The sequence below is a fragment of the Cloeon dipterum genome, chromosome 4 (assembly GCF_949628265.1).
Source record: "Cloeon dipterum chromosome 4, ieCloDipt1.1, whole genome shotgun sequence".
NCBI lineage: Eukaryota > Metazoa > Arthropoda > Insecta > Ephemeroptera > Baetidae > Cloeon > Cloeon dipterum.
Genome location: NC_088789.1, coordinates 12,973,513 through 12,991,328, shown reverse-complemented (window position 1 = coordinate 12,991,328; position 17,816 = coordinate 12,973,513). Strand labels below are relative to the sequence as shown.

Genomic DNA, 17,816 nt, shown 5'->3' with positions numbered 1-17,816 from the left:
CTTGCCGTTTTCCACGCATGAAGGTCACTTTAGAGCATTTATACACACATACAAACTTATTCACAATAATTTAACGCATACGGACAGCGGCGTGATCGCTCTCGATTCCTCTTTGTTTTTGCGTCGCAAGTTATGAGTGAATTATTCAATGAAACGAAAACTCGCTTTGCTTATCGCCGTTCTGGGGACAGAAAAAGGTTGAGCATGCGTCCATCTTCAACCAGCTCTACCATTTGTCATTCAAATTAGCTCACCTTTGGGTCTGCTTCAACTAATTTGCATACAATATTATGAATATTTACCATCGCACAGCGCAGAGAAACAAACTTTGAAATGACGTGTGGCTAATTATAATTCAGTCAGCTGCCACACAAGTTTTGGTTTTTGGCACAAATCTGTGTAATATTAAATAATGGAAGTGACCAATTAACGAACAAAAATAATTTGAGAGATTTTAAGTGCTTTTTTTAGAGTTTCAAGCAAATTTGCATTTAGATGATGCTACGAATGAAGCAAACAACCCATTTCCATAAAATAACGTTTAGCCAAAATCCCTGTCGCGTCATATTCTCTCGCGGAGCATGCATGGTGACGAGGAGCTGTAAAAAGATACACCCGGCCGGCGTCGCAATAACAATATTTTACCTGCTTAAAAATATTTCAATTTTTAATGTCCCCCGCGCGCGAGAAAGAGCAATAAATAATGCCGTGTGCTCATCTAGAAGGTGATTAACGGAGCATATACGCCCTGCGAGAGAAGTGCCGCGCGTGATTGTGTTTTTGGTGCCGCCCGGCCGGGCCAGTCGCTGCGTCGGCCGCCCGCTTGTGCCACCGGAGTGGCGGCCACCGCGAGGAATGATAAATTTATGTCACCAAAAACAAAACTCTAACGATTATCTACGACGCGGCTGCGGCGGTGGCGGCGAGCGAGGATTTTGAGCCGTTTGGACCGGCTTTGGAACAAAAATCTAATAAGGCGTTGGAAAAAATAAATTTTCATAGGAAAGCGCTCCACTCCTTTCCTCCGCGGCGCGTCGTCCGTTTAATTACAAACAGAAGAGGTGTGTGCACACACACAAACACAAGGCTTTACATTTCGTGAACGCACATCCTTTCGGCCACCGCTAAGCTCAATCGGGTCCTTTCTTCTCGCCCCCAAGCTGTGCGCGGTGCGTTTTTATTTCTGAATAATGACTCGCAGGAGAAACACCCTGCAAATCGCTTGATTTTTTTTCCCTCTGGGGTGATTCTCCGTTTCATCCCAGCACCGACCGAGCGCGTCACACCAACTCTCTTCGTAATGTGGAACTGCGCGCAGGTGTGTGACGGAAATCATATTTTAGGATCATCACCACGCCGCGCAGTCTCCTCTCCTTTTTTTATTATTTCAGCCGCTTGAGAGTGGATAATAGTCTCGTATCGTAGCATTGGCCTCTGGGAAACTCTGATATTTTATTTATTGTGACTCATTCATATTTTCCCCAACCTGCGAGCATATCGAGACTTAATGTGTTCCTTTTCTTTGTGTCCTCCGTTTGGGTGATGATCCCTTTGATCCCCAGATTAATTGAGTTAAAATGATACTTGCCGCGTATCAAATTTCATTCTCCGGCTCATTCATTCACCCGAGTGATACATGAACTAAACTTTTAAAGGCCAGAGAGCTTTTTTATGAATTCGATGGCCTGCCTTTCCGTTGGGGAAATGTCATAAATGCAAATGATCTGTGAAAACTGTAAACACTTCTAATTTTTGACCGTGTCTAGTTGAAAGACAATTAATGTACCGTACTGACAGCGGCAGGCAACGTTCAATTTCAACGCAATTTGCACTTCAACCCTCATTTCCCGACACGGATTTTTATCTCTCGCCGCGGGCAACTAGCGGGTCAGATTTCGTATGCGTTTTTCAACTAACCAGCCAACCAACGTATCCTGTCAATGCGTGTGCATGTGTGCGAGCGCTGAAAATTCAAATCTGTGTGCAGAGCGGCGGCATATCCAATATTTAGCAGTTTATACATGCACGTGCAGCGCGCGCGAGAGTGAGCAATAATTCATAATTAATCAGGCGCCCCCATTCAAAAGTATCTTGCTCCATTACACACAAAATCAAAAATTCAAAAATTCATCAAGCTACAGTGCTCTGCAGTTAATGTTTAGTTTGCTTTGCTTACTTTGCGCCGCGCTCGCTCGCTCGCTCGCTCGCCCGCCCGCCCGCTCGCTCTCTCGGGCAGAACACATATCTGCAGGCATAAATATACACGTCCGTGGTACAGCTCACATATACTCGCTGGCACATGTATTTACTCGAGTATGTACCTGCTGTATGTGTGTATGTGTTACATGGCTCGTGATGTAAGGAGCTCGGTCGGGTATGGCTGCTGTGTGCGGTGCACAAGCCACTTTGCTCTGTGTGCCGCGGGTAGAGGCAGGCGGTGCTGCTGGTGGCGAGAGCCGCCAGAATCTTTCTTCAGCTCGCCGGATTTTCAACTTTATAAGGACTTCCAAACTTTTTGCAAAGAAATTGGCACTGGGCCAGTTTGTGGAGCACCAAAATGGCAGCGAGGAGAACGTCTCTTGCTTTTTCTAAACTTCTAACGTATAGAAGGATCAGAATGCTATACAACGCCACCGTGAGCTACTCAAATGTTGTGGCAATAACATGTGGTCAAGTGAACCGGCCATTGTCCACCTGTGCAGTCAGGAAATCGCAGATCAAAAGCGAGAAAATGCTGATTTATTTTTGAATTCAAGTACAAAAAAATACCTTTTTTTACAAATAGACGTGGAGTACTTAATTTATTATTTTCAATATAATTATAATAATGTTTGATTAATTTTTTTTACTTTTTTTAGAACCTTTGCCCAGCACATCCCGTGGGCTATGAGCTCACTGGGTCCCCAATAACACCGCCGCGAGCGGATAACATGGAAAATGGGACCCGGTTGGCCGAAGAAAATCTTAGGCCAAGGTGGCCATCATTTTTCCGCCTCGCACCGATGTCCTAATGTCCTTTAATTGGAACGCCAGAAATTTGTCCCTAAAGCCGCTGAAAAGGTGCGTAAACCAGCAAGACTGGTGAGTCGGCGCCGGTGGTCTCTCAGCCCGTTGATCTATTTGAGCATTACGAGTCACTTAATAACTAACCACGAACATCTCAAATATCTCCTAAAAATGCCTTAACAATTCGAGCCAACAGGCTAGCTAGTGCTGCTTCAATTTGTTATTTTTCTAAATGTTTGTTTACACAGGTATTTTATTTGAAATTCCATCATATATACACCTCAGCCCAACAGACAGCTCTTTCGGCGAGCACTTTTGATTGACAATCAATTTTCAAAAGATTTTTCCCCCAAAGCTTCAGAAAACCAACAACAAAGTGACTCTATGCGACACCTAACAATAGCGCAACTTCTGAACACATCCCACGGGCTATACACTTTATTTGTTAGAATCGGAATAAGATACAGGGTGTTCAAGAAATGAACGACCACTGATCCCGGGGGCTCTACATATTACACCTGCCATTGTAGCAGATGGTTTGACAAGCTGTACAGTTTTTTTTATTGTTGTCTAAGCTTTAACTTAGTTAGCAAAGACCACCCACACATTGTTAAAATATACATACAAAAATTGACTATCTTACTTTAACTCTTTAACAATTTTTTTACAATGTATTAAAATGACCCGTTTCCTACATGATCAGTGTTTACTCTTGAAGAGAAAATGTGAAAATACGGTGTTGAACGTAATTAAAACAAAGCTTCCAGTATTCTATTTTGGTGGTCTTCGCATATATTTTCGCTAATTTTCGCACAGGCTACAAAAACAGAAGTGTGAATCAAATTAGGGACCAAAAACGGAAGCGCCCAATGAATAATAGCAATGATACCTCGATTCCCGGCCACCGCATTTTTTATCCTGGCAAGTGGCACAAACGGCGATAAAAAAAACAACGTGCGAGGAGAGACGATGAAGAAGGAGCAGCCGGCGTCTTTAAAAAGAGCTTTTTACATATGCATGGAATCTGAGAGGTTTTAAAATTTTATATCTCTTCTCGCACTCACACACACACGCGCAGCAGCATTTTTATGTATTATATATCAAAACTAGTTGGGACATGGGGATGGGCAGAGCAGCAGCTAGTCCTTCCAAAACATATTCACACAAACACTCGCATTTTTTATACTTCTGCCGTAACGTAATATATATAGTTTTTTAGTTCAAAACTCGCATAATACATATGTATATGTAGACACGGTACGGCAGCATTAATGGTTGGAAAATATTTCTCAACCGCGCGCTCTTTTATTTTTAGGAGGGTAGAACAAAATTAATGGTGTTTTTGTAGATAGTGGTTCTACAAATCAATCGTAACCCAAGCCTGTGTGGAGCGACCAGCCGGCCGGCCAGGCAGCGGCAAAAGCGAGAGGCTTATGACAAATGGATTGCCAGAGCCAAAGGTGCTCTCTCGCTTCTCTTTTCCGCCGCGCTCACACTCGCAGGTCTCACAGATCAGCTCCATTAGCGCGTGGGAGGAACATGTGTACTTCTACACAAACTGCATGCCCACTTTATTTTCTCAAGCTGATGACGGTGAAATCTGAGTCTTATTTTTATTTTCCTTTTCTTTGGAATTAACTTGGGAGCAGCAGCAATTTATAAATTACGCAATGCTGCAAAAGCGTCTTTCATATTGGTTAACAAATAAACTTATTTACAGAACAATAATGTTTCATAGTGCCAGTTATATATTTTTTTGTCAAAATGACATCCATTACAGAGAAATTTTTATTTTAAGTCGCTGATTCATTCGACAGCAATGAAAATTTATCAATTTTGCACAATAGGACCACTACTCCCAAAAATGTTTTACACTTGATTAGGTAAGAGCGCAGCAGGTGCAGGTGCAGGTGCAACCAACTAAGGAGAATCACAAATCCTCCATCAACTGTTTGACAGTTGTCAATTCGTGAGTGAACATGGTTGAGAATGACTCTCACAGGGACGCAAAGTCAACAAATAAATCTTGACAAAATTTCTGGAGATACGCATTGAAATGCACGCGTGCACATCTCTACATGAGAGATGTCACTCGCTGGCATGATTCTCATCGCTGCTGCACTCACTTAGTGTGCATCTGTGAACGAAAAAGTTACATTCTCAGCCGACTGGGCCGCCGACCGACCAACAGCGCGTCGAGAGGGCTTTTTTATCGCGCTCTAAAACGTGTGCGAGGTGCTACTGGCATTTTATTACATCTCTCGCGTCCTCCGCAGCCAGGGCGGCGTGCCGTGGCACATCAGGTTTCACGCGCGGTGTTTCCTTACAGCTCCGAAAAGGGCACCCAGGGGCACATAAAATTAAATGAATTCTCTATCGGTCGGCAATAAAAACAATATCTGTCACGACGAATTTGTAATTAATGCGTAATTTATCCCATTAAGCGCGCTGCAACCGTGGAATTTATTCAAACGAGCGTCGGCGACGGTGTTCGTGTAAAGCGCCGCATAAACATGTCGCATTCATGGAAAATCATTTATTTCGTCGGTACCTAGCCTTCCACTGGATTTAGATTTTCATAAATTATCGTCTAATTCATTGTAATTGCATTGAAAATAGCACTAGCGAATACAATACGTATGTTTATTTACTACCATGTAGATGAAGAATTATATTTAAGTGATATAAAATAGAAATGGAAACCGACAATTATTAAACATTTTGTAAAACTGAACTGCGAAGACGAGTTCTTATAAGCACGTCTGCCCTTTAAATTTTTAGCTGCAAAGTTTAGTTTCAAATTGATCTTTATTATACAGTACTTCTGCAGGGCTATTTTGCCCCATACATTGAGAAAACACCCTGGAAATGTACAGCTTATTGAGAAACCATATAGGGGGTTAATTAGGTGTAGGTTTAATACTCTGACAGGCGCTGCATTTTAATAGAGTACTTTGTAATTTATGAGAATAGTTGGTTGTCAATTTTTTTCACGCATGGTTTTCAATATAACAACTTGGGAGGTAAGACAATTTTGCGACTGCTATTGAAAAAATGACCTGTCAAATAAGGGGCTTTTCAAACACCATTAAGTAATGGGACGAACAAAGAAGGCTGTGCACTGCTTAGGGTGTCCAAAACAAAGCCAAGGGATGACTTCACGCTGTGCGTGACCAATTGGGACGTGTCGCTTGCTTTAGGTGCATGCCTGAAAACAAAGTAAATGTTTTTTAAATTTATTAGGCTGTCAGTCCACATGCATTAGACTAATGCACCGAGACGTTTCCCAGAAAAAGATCCTCGTGGGATCCTCAAAAAAATGTTGGTTATAGGCTAAACTTAGTTCAATGCAATATTCAAGCCAAATATTTTAACATAGAAATGACACTACTTATATGTGTCTTTGGGTTTTAGTTGCTATTGCTTCACAGTGTCACGATTCCCTTTTTGTTAAATTTAACATTTCCCTCAACAGTCTTGCTGATTGGCACACAAATAATCCGGATACAGAATCGACTCCTCCGCCCATGTGGGTTTGGCCAATTTCTGTGCCGCAGCGAAACAGTGTATAATTCAATTTGTGCGAATCGCATACACAATTTGGCTTTGCGAATAATTAATGCCTTCCAGCAGCTGAACGTATGGCGAATTCGAAGAGATTTACAACATCCTCGGCTGCTGCGAGATTTCTTTTTCTCGACTTATCTTGATGTTGATTGTAAAATATGAAGAAATGCGCGCGGGGCCGTATAATAATATTACGCGCTCGGCGACGAGAAACAGCGAGAGAAGAGACCTGAACGTCCTACCGACCACGCGGTAATTTCATTTTATTAATATGATGAGGAAATCTCACTCGGTTGTGCTAAAAGACGTCGACGTGCTAACCACATGCGCAGCTACCACACCCTCGCAACGAAAATCACACTTCCATATTATTGTGACTCTAACACAGAAACGCTTCTATTTCGCCGCCACCATGAATTTGTGATTGCAGATAAAGATAAGAATATTATTTATTTCTCTCTTGCAAGCTATATACATTCTTCAATGAAAAGATATACTTTTTTCTGCAATTGTGTTAGACGTAAATTAAGTTAATCAGATTTTTATAAATTTTTAAACTTCAGTGATGTAATGGAAAATTTATGCATAATTTTATAGTTATTATAATTAATACAGTATTTGGTTAGGTACAATATTTCCAATATTCTAGTGTCCCTATTTGCTGGCATTTAACATAAATCATCATTTGCTGTATCGCGGCGAGAGTTCGGAAATTTCAGTTAATGTCTCTGATATCTATTTCATGGAAAATAAAATTGGCATGGGAAAATGAACACGTGCTCACCTGAACGGAAAAACAGCATTCAGAGCAGTCTCCCGAGCTCCACATCCTGTTGGAAACAAGTGCAGGTATATCCCAATAACTGCACGCACGATAAATTCAGCAGCCGCGAAAATGCTCTCTTAAATCGTGAGCAGCACTTTCAAATTTTCACTAGCGCCTGCTTTGTTTCTTCAGGTTAAAGATGCGTTTCATTTATTTCCATCAAAGTTTTCATTATCTTTGTTATTTAAATTATTTATTATTTTATTGTTTGAATTAATATTGCTGAATCCCTTTTTTGCTTCAAGTCTCGTCGGGCTGTGGTTGAGGTTGTGTGTAGCTGCGGCAGGGGTGATGGCTATAAACATATTTTATGTGACCATCTGTTGTTAGTGTCTGCCCACACTAAATCGCTTTCAGTCCTGCTAAAAAGGCAGATAGACTCACAAAAAACCCAAAGACCCCATTTCCACCATAGACCAACGACCTTTCTTCACATAAGCATGCCACAAAATTTATGTTTACTGAGTAATGCGCTTCCCAGTTTCTCGTTTAATTCATGAAAAACCTTTGAATTGTAAGGTTTTGAATTATAAGACCGGGAAGGGCGCGCACTGCACTAGCACGAATGCTGAAACCCGGGTCCCAATAACACCGCGAACGGATAACATGGGCGCACCAGGCCGCACAGGGACCCAGCCCACTCAAGGGCCACTTGCCTCCGCACCGAGGACTGCATTGAAACGCTAGACGTTCGTCCCGTGAAGCCAAATCACGCATGCTGGAAAGGTGCAAACCAGCAAGCAGCATTCTGTTTTTTTAATTAATCTAGTTGCTACCAATCTCGATTTAAGTTTAAAAATGTTAAAATCAAATTTGATGCTGCCCAGATATGTAAAAGGCAGCAAAACGAACCGGTCGCTTCCCTCTCTGGCAAATAATGAACGATGGCGGAAAGTATTATTTACTGGCATAATAATGCTACCAGCTCTTGACAATATGATACACACACATGCGACTTTTTGTCCGCTTTTGTGCTGGCGTGTGTATTTTATACAGGCGAGAAAGAAAGATGAGGAGCGGATCGCACGCTTACTCCAGAAGAGTTAATGACGTGCGACTAAAGGCAATGGGCCATGCAGCTCGCGCGCATTTACTTAAACCATGTAACGCTCTCCTGGCGGCTCTTATATTGCTCGCTGTATGTTCGGTACACTCAATGCTGCAGGCGGCGCGAAATAATGCACGGCAATAAATTCGTTTCCGAGCACAAGTAATATGTTCAGCTCGATATATTTTATTTCGGGAGACACGGGATTTCACCCCCTTTCAGAACAACTTTAAGCACGCTGGGAGCATGGCAAATTGTTGCTTGTACTGATCCAATGCCGAATGGTAGTCAACAAGTGGGTTTGCCAATGATGATTTGCTATTTGCTGGTTTGAGATTCGAGTATAATAGTTTAGGTGATGTGTTTTCGGTTTAAGCTTTTTAAACATCTGCTGTTTTCCTAGCACATTAAATAAGGAAAGGTTTGGATGATTTTTGAAAATATCCTTCAAGGTGAAATACATTTTCTCTTTAATTTAATGGCTGGCAAAGTCCGTTGGCTGGTCCTATTTAGAGTCCTAGTCACTTAAAAAATGCCTTTTTATTTATCCAAAACAAAGCAAGATATTTTTCAAATAATGATCTCTGACTAGAAAAAAATGGAAATTTTTGGTAGAGATTTTATTTAGTTACCATCCAATATTTAGAGCAAAAAAAAAATCATATTCTGAAATAGGCGACCACTCGAGGTTGTTTTCATGTTGAAAATAAATGAAACCAGGCTTCATCCTCGTTGTTGTTGAAAGGAGGAATTTTTTAACAAAAGGGTTCCCTACCACGTGTGAAGTGCGTGTATCTAACAAAGTGGTGGACTTGGAATTCTTACATTATTTGGTCTTTGGACAATTATTGCCTCATGAATAGGTTGGTGACATTTGTTAAGAAGTGTTTAGAGTTTTTGTGTCGGCATTTGTAATAATAGATGTGATATTATTGTATTGGTTTTAAATGATTACTCATGATTAGGACGTACTTGATGACGTCAAAACATGTCGAGAATTAAAACGACGAATTTGTAAACTACGATTATGAAGCATAGTTTCATTTATTCTCAACATAAAAATTTAAGTTTGCGATTACTTATTGAATGCACTCGTTGCAACAATCGGAACCACATGAATTAATGGTAGCTGTACTTTGGAAGTAGCAGGATCCATTTAACTTTGATAACAATAAATAGAAATTAAATTTTGTTAGATCGAAATTTATATCAGTCTCACTTACTGCCAACCTTAAATTGAATGACTCTAAAACTCAATTTTATGTAATTTTATATTATTATTAATTTTTACGCGGCTCTACTACCTAGCTGTTTAAGTGAAAATGAATATTTCGTCTTCTTGCTATTGTGTTTGTGAAAATCAATACCCACAGCTCAAATGCGTGCGGAGGAGGATCGAAGAAAAACACGTCGATGGATAGAGCGTGCCCTTCCTTGGATCGTCGGGCTGGCCTGTGATCAGTGAGGTGGACATAGCAAAGAGCTACTACCATGCATGTGCTGTAGCATCCAATCTGGATCACCTCTCATACGCCACGCCGCTTCATGCTAAAATACCTACGCAGGTATAGTCATTCTATATGGAGGGATCAGTGATCGTGAGGAATCTCATCGATAAGCCATCGTCCAGCCAAGCATCGCTTTCCCAGCAGCCTCTGATTCTAGTCACTGACTTGGTCGGGGCAATTTCGCAGTCTGTTTTGGAATGTTGTTAGCTTATGGAATACTAGCCATGATTTTTTTATTGCTAGTTGCATGCTGAAATTTACTTATTATAGTCCTTTGAGAAAAAAATTATATAATAATAAATATTCTTAAGATATGACTCGGGAGCAGGGCAAAGCCGTAATGGGCCAGATTTAAAATTTAGTTAACTAATGAACGGATCAAGAAAGAGTGAAAGCTCTAGAAGAGTGATCACTCATACTGTTAATGAGTTAAATTACATAATTTATTCCATACAGTATACCGAAATTTGATTTTTTTATCGCTTTAAAGATTGTCAAAGAATTATTTTTAGTTGAAATATAATGCGTTGTATAGCATGCTCTTTATATTTCATTATTTTTATAAAATAACCGGGGAAGCAGCATTTAATATCAACTGAAAAATTATTGCATCCTCGTATGCTCACAATTCCAAGACATTTTTTTAATCTCTGCACAGCATTTCCCGTGGGCTATGAGCTCACTGTGTCCCAGGTCTCAATAACACCGCCGAGCGGATAACATGGTACCCGAGTGGCCACAAGGGAGCTTACACCTACATTCAGGGTAGGATAGTGAGATTAGCGATCTTCATTCCCTTTGATGTTCACAATTTTACATCTCATGCATATAAGCGAATTGTCCACAACCTCATCAGAGCTGTGCAGGTCTATTTGTCGGCAGAGAAAACACGCTCTGAGCAGAGCAGCTTTTTCCGCGGTGCTGCCACTGAAGGCACTTGCCCGAAAGTAATGCGAATTGGCAAGGTCGTGTTTTACCTGCAGGGACTCGAAGAAAAACAACACAATGCAAACGAAATCAACACACGCATAGTGATCACGAAATATAATAATGGTCACGCAGTGCGTACATGAGTGTAATTACGCGCGGCTCGCACGTAATGACATTCGCTGGCGAGCAATAAAGGGTGTATAAATATATATATGGAGAGAGAGAGAGAGAGAGAGAGAGAGAGAGAGAGAGAGAGAGAGAGGCTGCCGGAGGAAAATTCAGCATATATAACGCGGTGCGAGATAAATAAAAGCTGCTACCGGGCCTTTGTCTCCTAATCTAATTGAGCTGCACTCAAAACCAACCCCCGCGGCCACCTTTTTGTGTACGCGCCGCGCGACGACCATTATTATTATTATTATTTGAGCTGCAGTTTTCGCCAACAAACACACACATAACGCATACGCACACACTCGTGCATGCTAATGAGGCTTTTGCTCGCTTTTTGCGCGCGGACAATTCCGCAGCTTCTTTTGATCTTCAGCTGCGCGGGTGGCCAGGATGTGAAATTTAAAATGAACCCAGTTGACCAAATAATTGTTTGTGCGCAGCCTTTTGCTTTGTGTCTTGATGAAAAATTGTTCTGCAATTAAGCTGATTCACGCGTTAAAATATTGCTGCTCTACGGTCTACTCATGGAAATTTAAACTTTGGCACGCTCATGCTAAATCTCAACTTATAGTGTTACATACTGTTCTTCAGATCTGTGACAGTGGAGAATTTTCGTAAAATGGCACTAGAATAAGAAAACACACCTTTACTTCTTGGTTATCCTCCAGGAAATAGCTAGTCAGCCTTCAATATTATGACTTGAAATATGATAAAATGATATAAATCTCTAAAATTGAGCCGCATGTTTGTGTCTCATCAAAGCAAAGATTAGAGTATCATCGATTTACAATAAAATGTTTGTTGTTAATCTAAGAAGAAACTTTGGTTTTACTACAGAACCGAAAACCAGGAATCAAAAATTCAATTTAGTTTTAAAAACTAATATTTCTCCATAGTATAATGCCATTATTGTGTTCTACACAAGCTTGTTGCTCGTAAATCTACGAGTTTGTTAGTTAGCCGGCAAGAGTGCTTGCCGCGCGTGAAGAGGAAAGAGTTCTGTTTTGCATGAATTAAATAATTTCTGTTTTTCACGAAATTATACATATTCTCATTCTGAATTATTCCCAGCAGCAGGCCGAGACTCTCGTTTGAGAATGTGTCCCCTTCTTAATAAATATAATTATTTCTCCCTCTTCGCAACATGCCTCAGTATTTTTCTCTTGCTGCCGACAGTTTTTTCTCTTTTTCTCACACGGTTGCTTCTCTCGTGGATTTATTTCCGCACGTCAAAAGTAATTAAGCAAATGTGACGCAAATTATAATTCCGTCGCTTTTGCGAATAAATGTTGTGTTGTGTTCCTTCCTCCGCTTCAAAGGGAGCTCACGAAATTCGCTGTACAGCAGCCGCGGGCAAATTAGATTTCAGCACCTTGCCAAGTTCATTTAGCGTGTAAGAGGTCATTCGTCTTCGTTAAGTTAATTGCATAAATATTATTGAAACGTTAAATTCGCTACGAGACAAGCTGCGTGCTAGCAGGCGCCTTTCGGAATTATTTATTCACCATTAGCGGCACGAAAGGAGCAAATTTCGGTTGGCTTCTTTTCCTTTTGCGACGCGTTCTTTCGCTCACCGGCAGTCTCGACCGGAAAATAGGGGCCTCGAGTCAAAGGTCACCGTCAGACGCCTTGTTCGGAGCCCCTTAATGAGCATGGAGCACTCAGCGACACGAGCCCAATCGCGAGAAAAGGTGGCTTATGAGCCTGAATACGAGGCCGAGATTTGAGCTTTTCGAAACGAGAGGTGCGCGCTCGCTGTGCGGTTAATTATGCACACGCGGGCGCCTTTCGTTTGTATGCAAATCGATTCAGTTTCCCTTGAATGTGTCATCCAGGTGGTGATGCCATCAGATGAATATCTGACTCGCTAATGATAATCAGGCCGAAATAGATATATTTGCATAACAACTTTTTGAGCAGAGAACAACATAAAAAATTGTTCCGTATCTCTATAATAATTGGTAGCGGAAAAATTGTGCAATTCTCAACAACCAAACGCGAATTTCCTTGTTGCAGGAAAAGGACAACGATCAATTCTACAACGAAAATTTGGGTGTTTGTTGAGCGTTGCGCAATTTTACCGTGACATGACAAGGACAAAATGTTTTTTGAGATATAGGCTTTTCCTGATAATTTATTTTATCCCTGTCAGGCAAGCACACTTTTTAAATTGTTCTAAAATGTTGCAATGTACGTATGAAACAAACAGCACAGTATAGAGGATGTGAATTTTCATTTCCCCTTAAACCTCCATTTCTCTCTCGTTGTGCAAGGAAGTGAATGAATAATTTTTAATAATTAATATTTTGTTGCATTGAACGCACATGCAAATTGGCATTGCAGCGCAAAAGTGTTGGATTTAGTTTTAATGCGATTTATGTTATAATTTCCATGCCCTGATGATTGCATGTGAACTATTTTATTTTTCAGACACGGAGACATCTAGGACGTGTCACACGCGTGCGATTGAGCCAAGCAACCGCTTTGGAACATGTTACCAAGTGAACTTAAAAATTTAACTGACAAATGTGTTGTGAAGCGAAACATCAAAAAGTGGCTTATTAAAAATCGAATGGACTCTCAATGACGACACTGCATTAAAAAATAATTTATTGATGTAATTTGCACACTAATGTACTAAAATTATGCTGCCTTGTGTAGCAGAATAAGCACCAGCCGTTAATTCTCCGGAATTGGCTGGACTTCTGTAGCTTTCAAAATAAATATATTTCTTTAAAAAAAGATGATTTGCAAATTTCTGCCCTCCCACTTTCCAGTGAGCAGCATCGATTAACGTTTGACGCGCAATTGAGGGGTCAATAAAAATAATTTCAATCTCTCTAGAAGTTTAATATTTTATTCAATCCACATACAACCTTACTTTTTAAGGAAAAATAATTAAAAATACAATCAAATGATGAAATTCATGGCAAAATTGATAAGGCTTAAATTTGAAATGTAGATCCGATGTTATCATCAGACATTATCTTATCCCAAATAAGACACTAAATCAAAAAATAGACTTTGAAATTAATTCTTGCATAATGAAAATGGCTTTAATGATGTACGCAGTTCTCGCCGCTTTGTGCTTCTCTGCACAGGTAATTCTATTTTCTTTTCTCAAATTTCAAATTATCGAAACTCAAATCCACTTAAGGGCAATCCAACTACGAGAGATCTTGCTCTCGACGCATTCCTTGCCCGGGAAGAAGTGGTTTATTTCCGCCAGCAGTCAGTGGTATATTCGAGCGCGCTGGGCAACTTTCTGAGCAGATTCGACACGACTTTGCCATCCTTTGTTGACAGCATCATTCGGAAGCTGCAAGCTTTAAACGTAAATCGCTCATAATTTCATCTCTCCCACACTGACTGCCTCCTTTCCGCACAGATCAATACTGAAGAAATAGCTGCCATCGAAGGGCACTTCAATGCAAGTTTCCAAAGCATAACCAAAGGTGCTCAGATTGTCGACGTCGAACTGCAGAATGTGACGCCGACCTCCACAGCCATCATTACCTCATTAGATACTACTGACTGGGTTTCTTTGAGAGAGCAAAACTCTAATTTGATCACGCAAATTAATATTGTGGCCACCACTTACGACGAGACTCATTCTCAATGGTTGATTTCCAAGGAGCAGCAGGAAAATAATTTGAATGCCATCCTCATTGGACAGGTTCAATCTTAAATGCTTATTGTTATTGCTAAAATTTTAAAATATCAAATTCATTCTAGCCATCTGTGGAAATTGCGAACGTCCTTGCCGATTGGGAGAGCATTACAAATTTTCTCTCCAATGAAGGGTTTGTTATCGCTGATGAAAACCAGATTTTTACGGTTCGAGGAAATAAGTCTTTGGAAGCCATTAAAATCGTACTCGACCAAGTATGAGCTCTTGATGAATCAGTGACCTATTGTTGAATAAAATCTAATACATTTATGCATCTCAATTTCATTTCGGAAATATTTAGATTCATTATTGGTTTTTATTGGTGAATAGCACGGTAATTTTACCCCATACATCCCCACACCCAAATAAAAAACATGTTTGGAAAATAAAAAATAAAATTTGGAAACAGATTGATTTATAAGTCTGTCAGTCCAGCATTCTGAGAAAAAAGATAACATTTTTTAGAATAAATTTGAGCTAACTGTATTTTTTTCATGACCAGTCAGTATTGAGCTTATTTTTAGGATCAAAAGAAGGAAAAATGCTTCTGTATTGTGGTGCTTCATACCCGTGACTCTTTTATTTCTTTTGAAGTTGCCATAGTCATTGTTAGTTCGGTTTGTAAACCTAAAAAAATGTCATCCCCTGGGATTTTCGATTTTTCATTTATTTGTCAGCTCACCTTGGGAACAATTTGTCACAGTATTGATGTAAGGCATCATGCAGCGTCAAATGAAAAGATTCTAAATTTTGACGAAACATAATCTCTCAAACCAGACAAGTAAAAAATATCGCCAAAGTAGAAAGTATTTGTTACAAAACGATTTACCAAACTAAATAAATCAAAGTGTCGTATCTTAAAGATTACAGACAGACGTAAATTGCATGTAGTAACACAAACAAATAAGATTTTGTATAATAATTGCCCTGAATATTTAAAATGTTATGTCACCACCATGCGCGATGTTGACTTGATAGGCAGGTCCAGAGCTCATCGATTGAGAGGCTTCTGGCTCCGCGTGTAAATGTTACTGTGCCCCTGAACAGTGCTTCCAAGTGCAGTGCTATCGTCAGTGGAATAGCCTTTCACCAAATTTGTGTATGAACGAAGATTTTTTTTGCTCTTTTTATCCCTGTCCGAGGACTGGGAAGGGCGCGCACTGCACTAGCACGTATGCTGAAACCCGGGTCCCAATAACACCGCGAACGGATAACATGGGTGCACCAGGTCGCACAGGGACCCAGCCCACTCAAGGGCCACTTGCCTCATTTCAAGTGCGTGAAGAAAATTGAAGAAGCAATAATCTCAAGCTACCATTGATCACTACTTCCTTCCAAATGTTGTTCCTACATAATTGTCTCATTACTTTATGGATGTGTGCTGATTTGGGGCAGAGTTGCCCTGTCAATAAAATGGGCTGCTTTTCTTTTTTTGAACTTCCGCTTCAATTTCTATAGTTAATTCTTTCACATCTTACACATCGATTGAAAAGCATTTGAAAATTATTCCAAATTGAAGTCAAAGCCTACCCTGCTGTGCATCATTCAAGCCACAGCGCGGGTGCGCGATATTAAAATAAGCTCCCCGTTTTTTGTACGTGAACTTTGCAGATAGGGACATCACCATGCGTTGACCGGAAACCGGAAGTTGATCTCGAGCCACAAAGGTCGTTACGGCGCCGGAACTTCCGTAGTTATAGATGCAAATGGGAGAAAAGAGTTTGTTGCAACAGTGAGCCGACCAGCAGCAGCCAGCACGACTCTTTTGTGAGGGAAAACTGCACAATATACCTGCGCATCCACTCTATGATGTAATTGACCAAGAGCGGCAAGGTGCCACCGAGGGGCGCTTATCGGTGGACACCAATAAAAATTCATTGCCCCGCTGGTGAATGAATACAGAGCGGCACTCTTCTGAATAATGTCACAAAGGTATAAGATAATGACTGAATGGTGCACCGTATATTGTCAGATGCATTTAAAATATTTTCTGCACCGATATGCATAAAAAATGTTTTAAAATAATTGTGCTGAAATTATCATACTAATGAACGGGAAAATTAATTTCAGTTAATCGCAAGGTAAGAAAAATCCAGAAAGTTACGAATAAATATTACAGAAATATTTTTCCTGCTGAAAATCTTAATATTTTTAAATAATTACCAACCATATGTTCGCCACGTCTTTTGTCAGCAAATCCAAAACAATTGCTTAACTAATTATACACTGGATGCTCTCATTCCATTCAAACAGTAGCAAAGTTCTATACCCTCAGAAAAAGTTTTTATGAAGAGGATACAAAATAATTTTAATCCATTTGTATCAAATTTTGCATATGTATTATATTTTTTTATATTTTGACGCATCTTGTTTGCTATATATTAAAGCTTCAAGCACATTTTAATTGGCAAACAAAGCTGCAAGAGCGTCCCCTGGCTAGCGTTGCCGGGGCGAATGTTTGCACGGCCAACAAAGTGTAAAACGCTCTGGGCGGCGTTTCTAAAGTTTCGCGTGTCAGATGCTGTGCAGTGCGCTTGTTTGCTCAATCCGCGTGTAATAATATGTACGTACGCGTGTGCGGAGGCGAGTGAGTTTTACGGGAAGCGTCTCAAGTGTCTCTGCCAATATTTGAATTCAGCCGCTCCACAAATGGGTGATTGGTCAATATTTGACTAATGCTCCACTTAACAAGCACTTCTAAATCAATGCCAAAGAACTAAACACATTCTGCTAGGGTGAGAAGAGAAGGAGGCCATGCTGCTGTTGCATCCCTCTTTTAAAAGTGTCAAAATTTATGTCTTTTGAAAATATTGAACGTGACTTTTCATAAACATCACAATGTATTGTATGACTTGTATTGAAAGAATTGACTATATGTATTGTATATGACTAGAGCAAGAGTAAACAAGACTAATAATAACATCAATAATTTGCGTTTTTTTTTCTTTCGAACATATTTTGTTAAAAAAAAACTTTCTATGGGTGATTGTGATTGTCTTCCAGAAAATTTTCCTCTCAATTTGAATAGTTCTGTCAAAACTTGTTTTATTTTATCTCTTTAAAGCAAACAAACAACAAGCACCATATTCT

At 40.1% G+C, this 17,816-nt stretch overlaps 1 protein-coding gene and 1 long non-coding RNA gene across 5 annotated transcripts in view; both read left to right on the top strand.

Annotated features, from left to right (window-relative positions):
* Positions 1–13,811, top strand: part of LOC135942103 (uncharacterized) — a 190,124-nt gene extending 176,313 nt beyond the window's left edge. The window contains exons 5-6 of one of the 4 annotated variants that reach the window (XR_010575049.1): positions 9,821–10,012; positions 13,487–13,811. This is a non-coding gene — a long non-coding RNA (uncharacterized LOC135942103). The other 3 variants (XR_010575046.1, XR_010575048.1, XR_010575047.1) reach the window with 3 other exon arrangements.
* A 302-nt stretch (positions 13,812–14,113) lies between these two features.
* Positions 14,114–14,996, top strand: LOC135943588 (uncharacterized). Its single transcript, XM_065490217.1, has 4 exons — positions 14,114–14,157; positions 14,214–14,390; positions 14,445–14,732; positions 14,792–14,996. The coding sequence occupies exons 1-4, from the start codon at positions 14,116–14,118 to the stop codon at positions 14,945–14,947; spliced, it is 663 nt and encodes a 220-aa protein (XP_065346289.1). The 5' UTR covers positions 14,114–14,115; the 3' UTR covers positions 14,948–14,996.
* The last annotated feature ends 2,820 nt before the right edge of the window (positions 14,997–17,816 follow it).

What these genes read in the sequence shown, in the direction of transcription:
- LOC135943588 (XM_065490217.1), top strand. Translation starts at nt 14,116, where the DNA reads ATGATGTACGCAGTTCTCGCCGCTTTGTGCTTCTCTGCACAG. An exon ending in CTTTGTGCTTCTCTGCACAG is followed by an intron (nt 14,158 to 14,213) that starts GTAATTCTATTT and finishes AATCCACTTAAG; the next exon opens with GGCAATCCAACTACGAGAGA. An exon ending in GGAAGCTGCAAGCTTTAAAC is followed by an intron (nt 14,391 to 14,444) that starts GTAAATCGCTCA and finishes CTTTCCGCACAG; the next exon opens with ATCAATACTGAAGAAATAGC.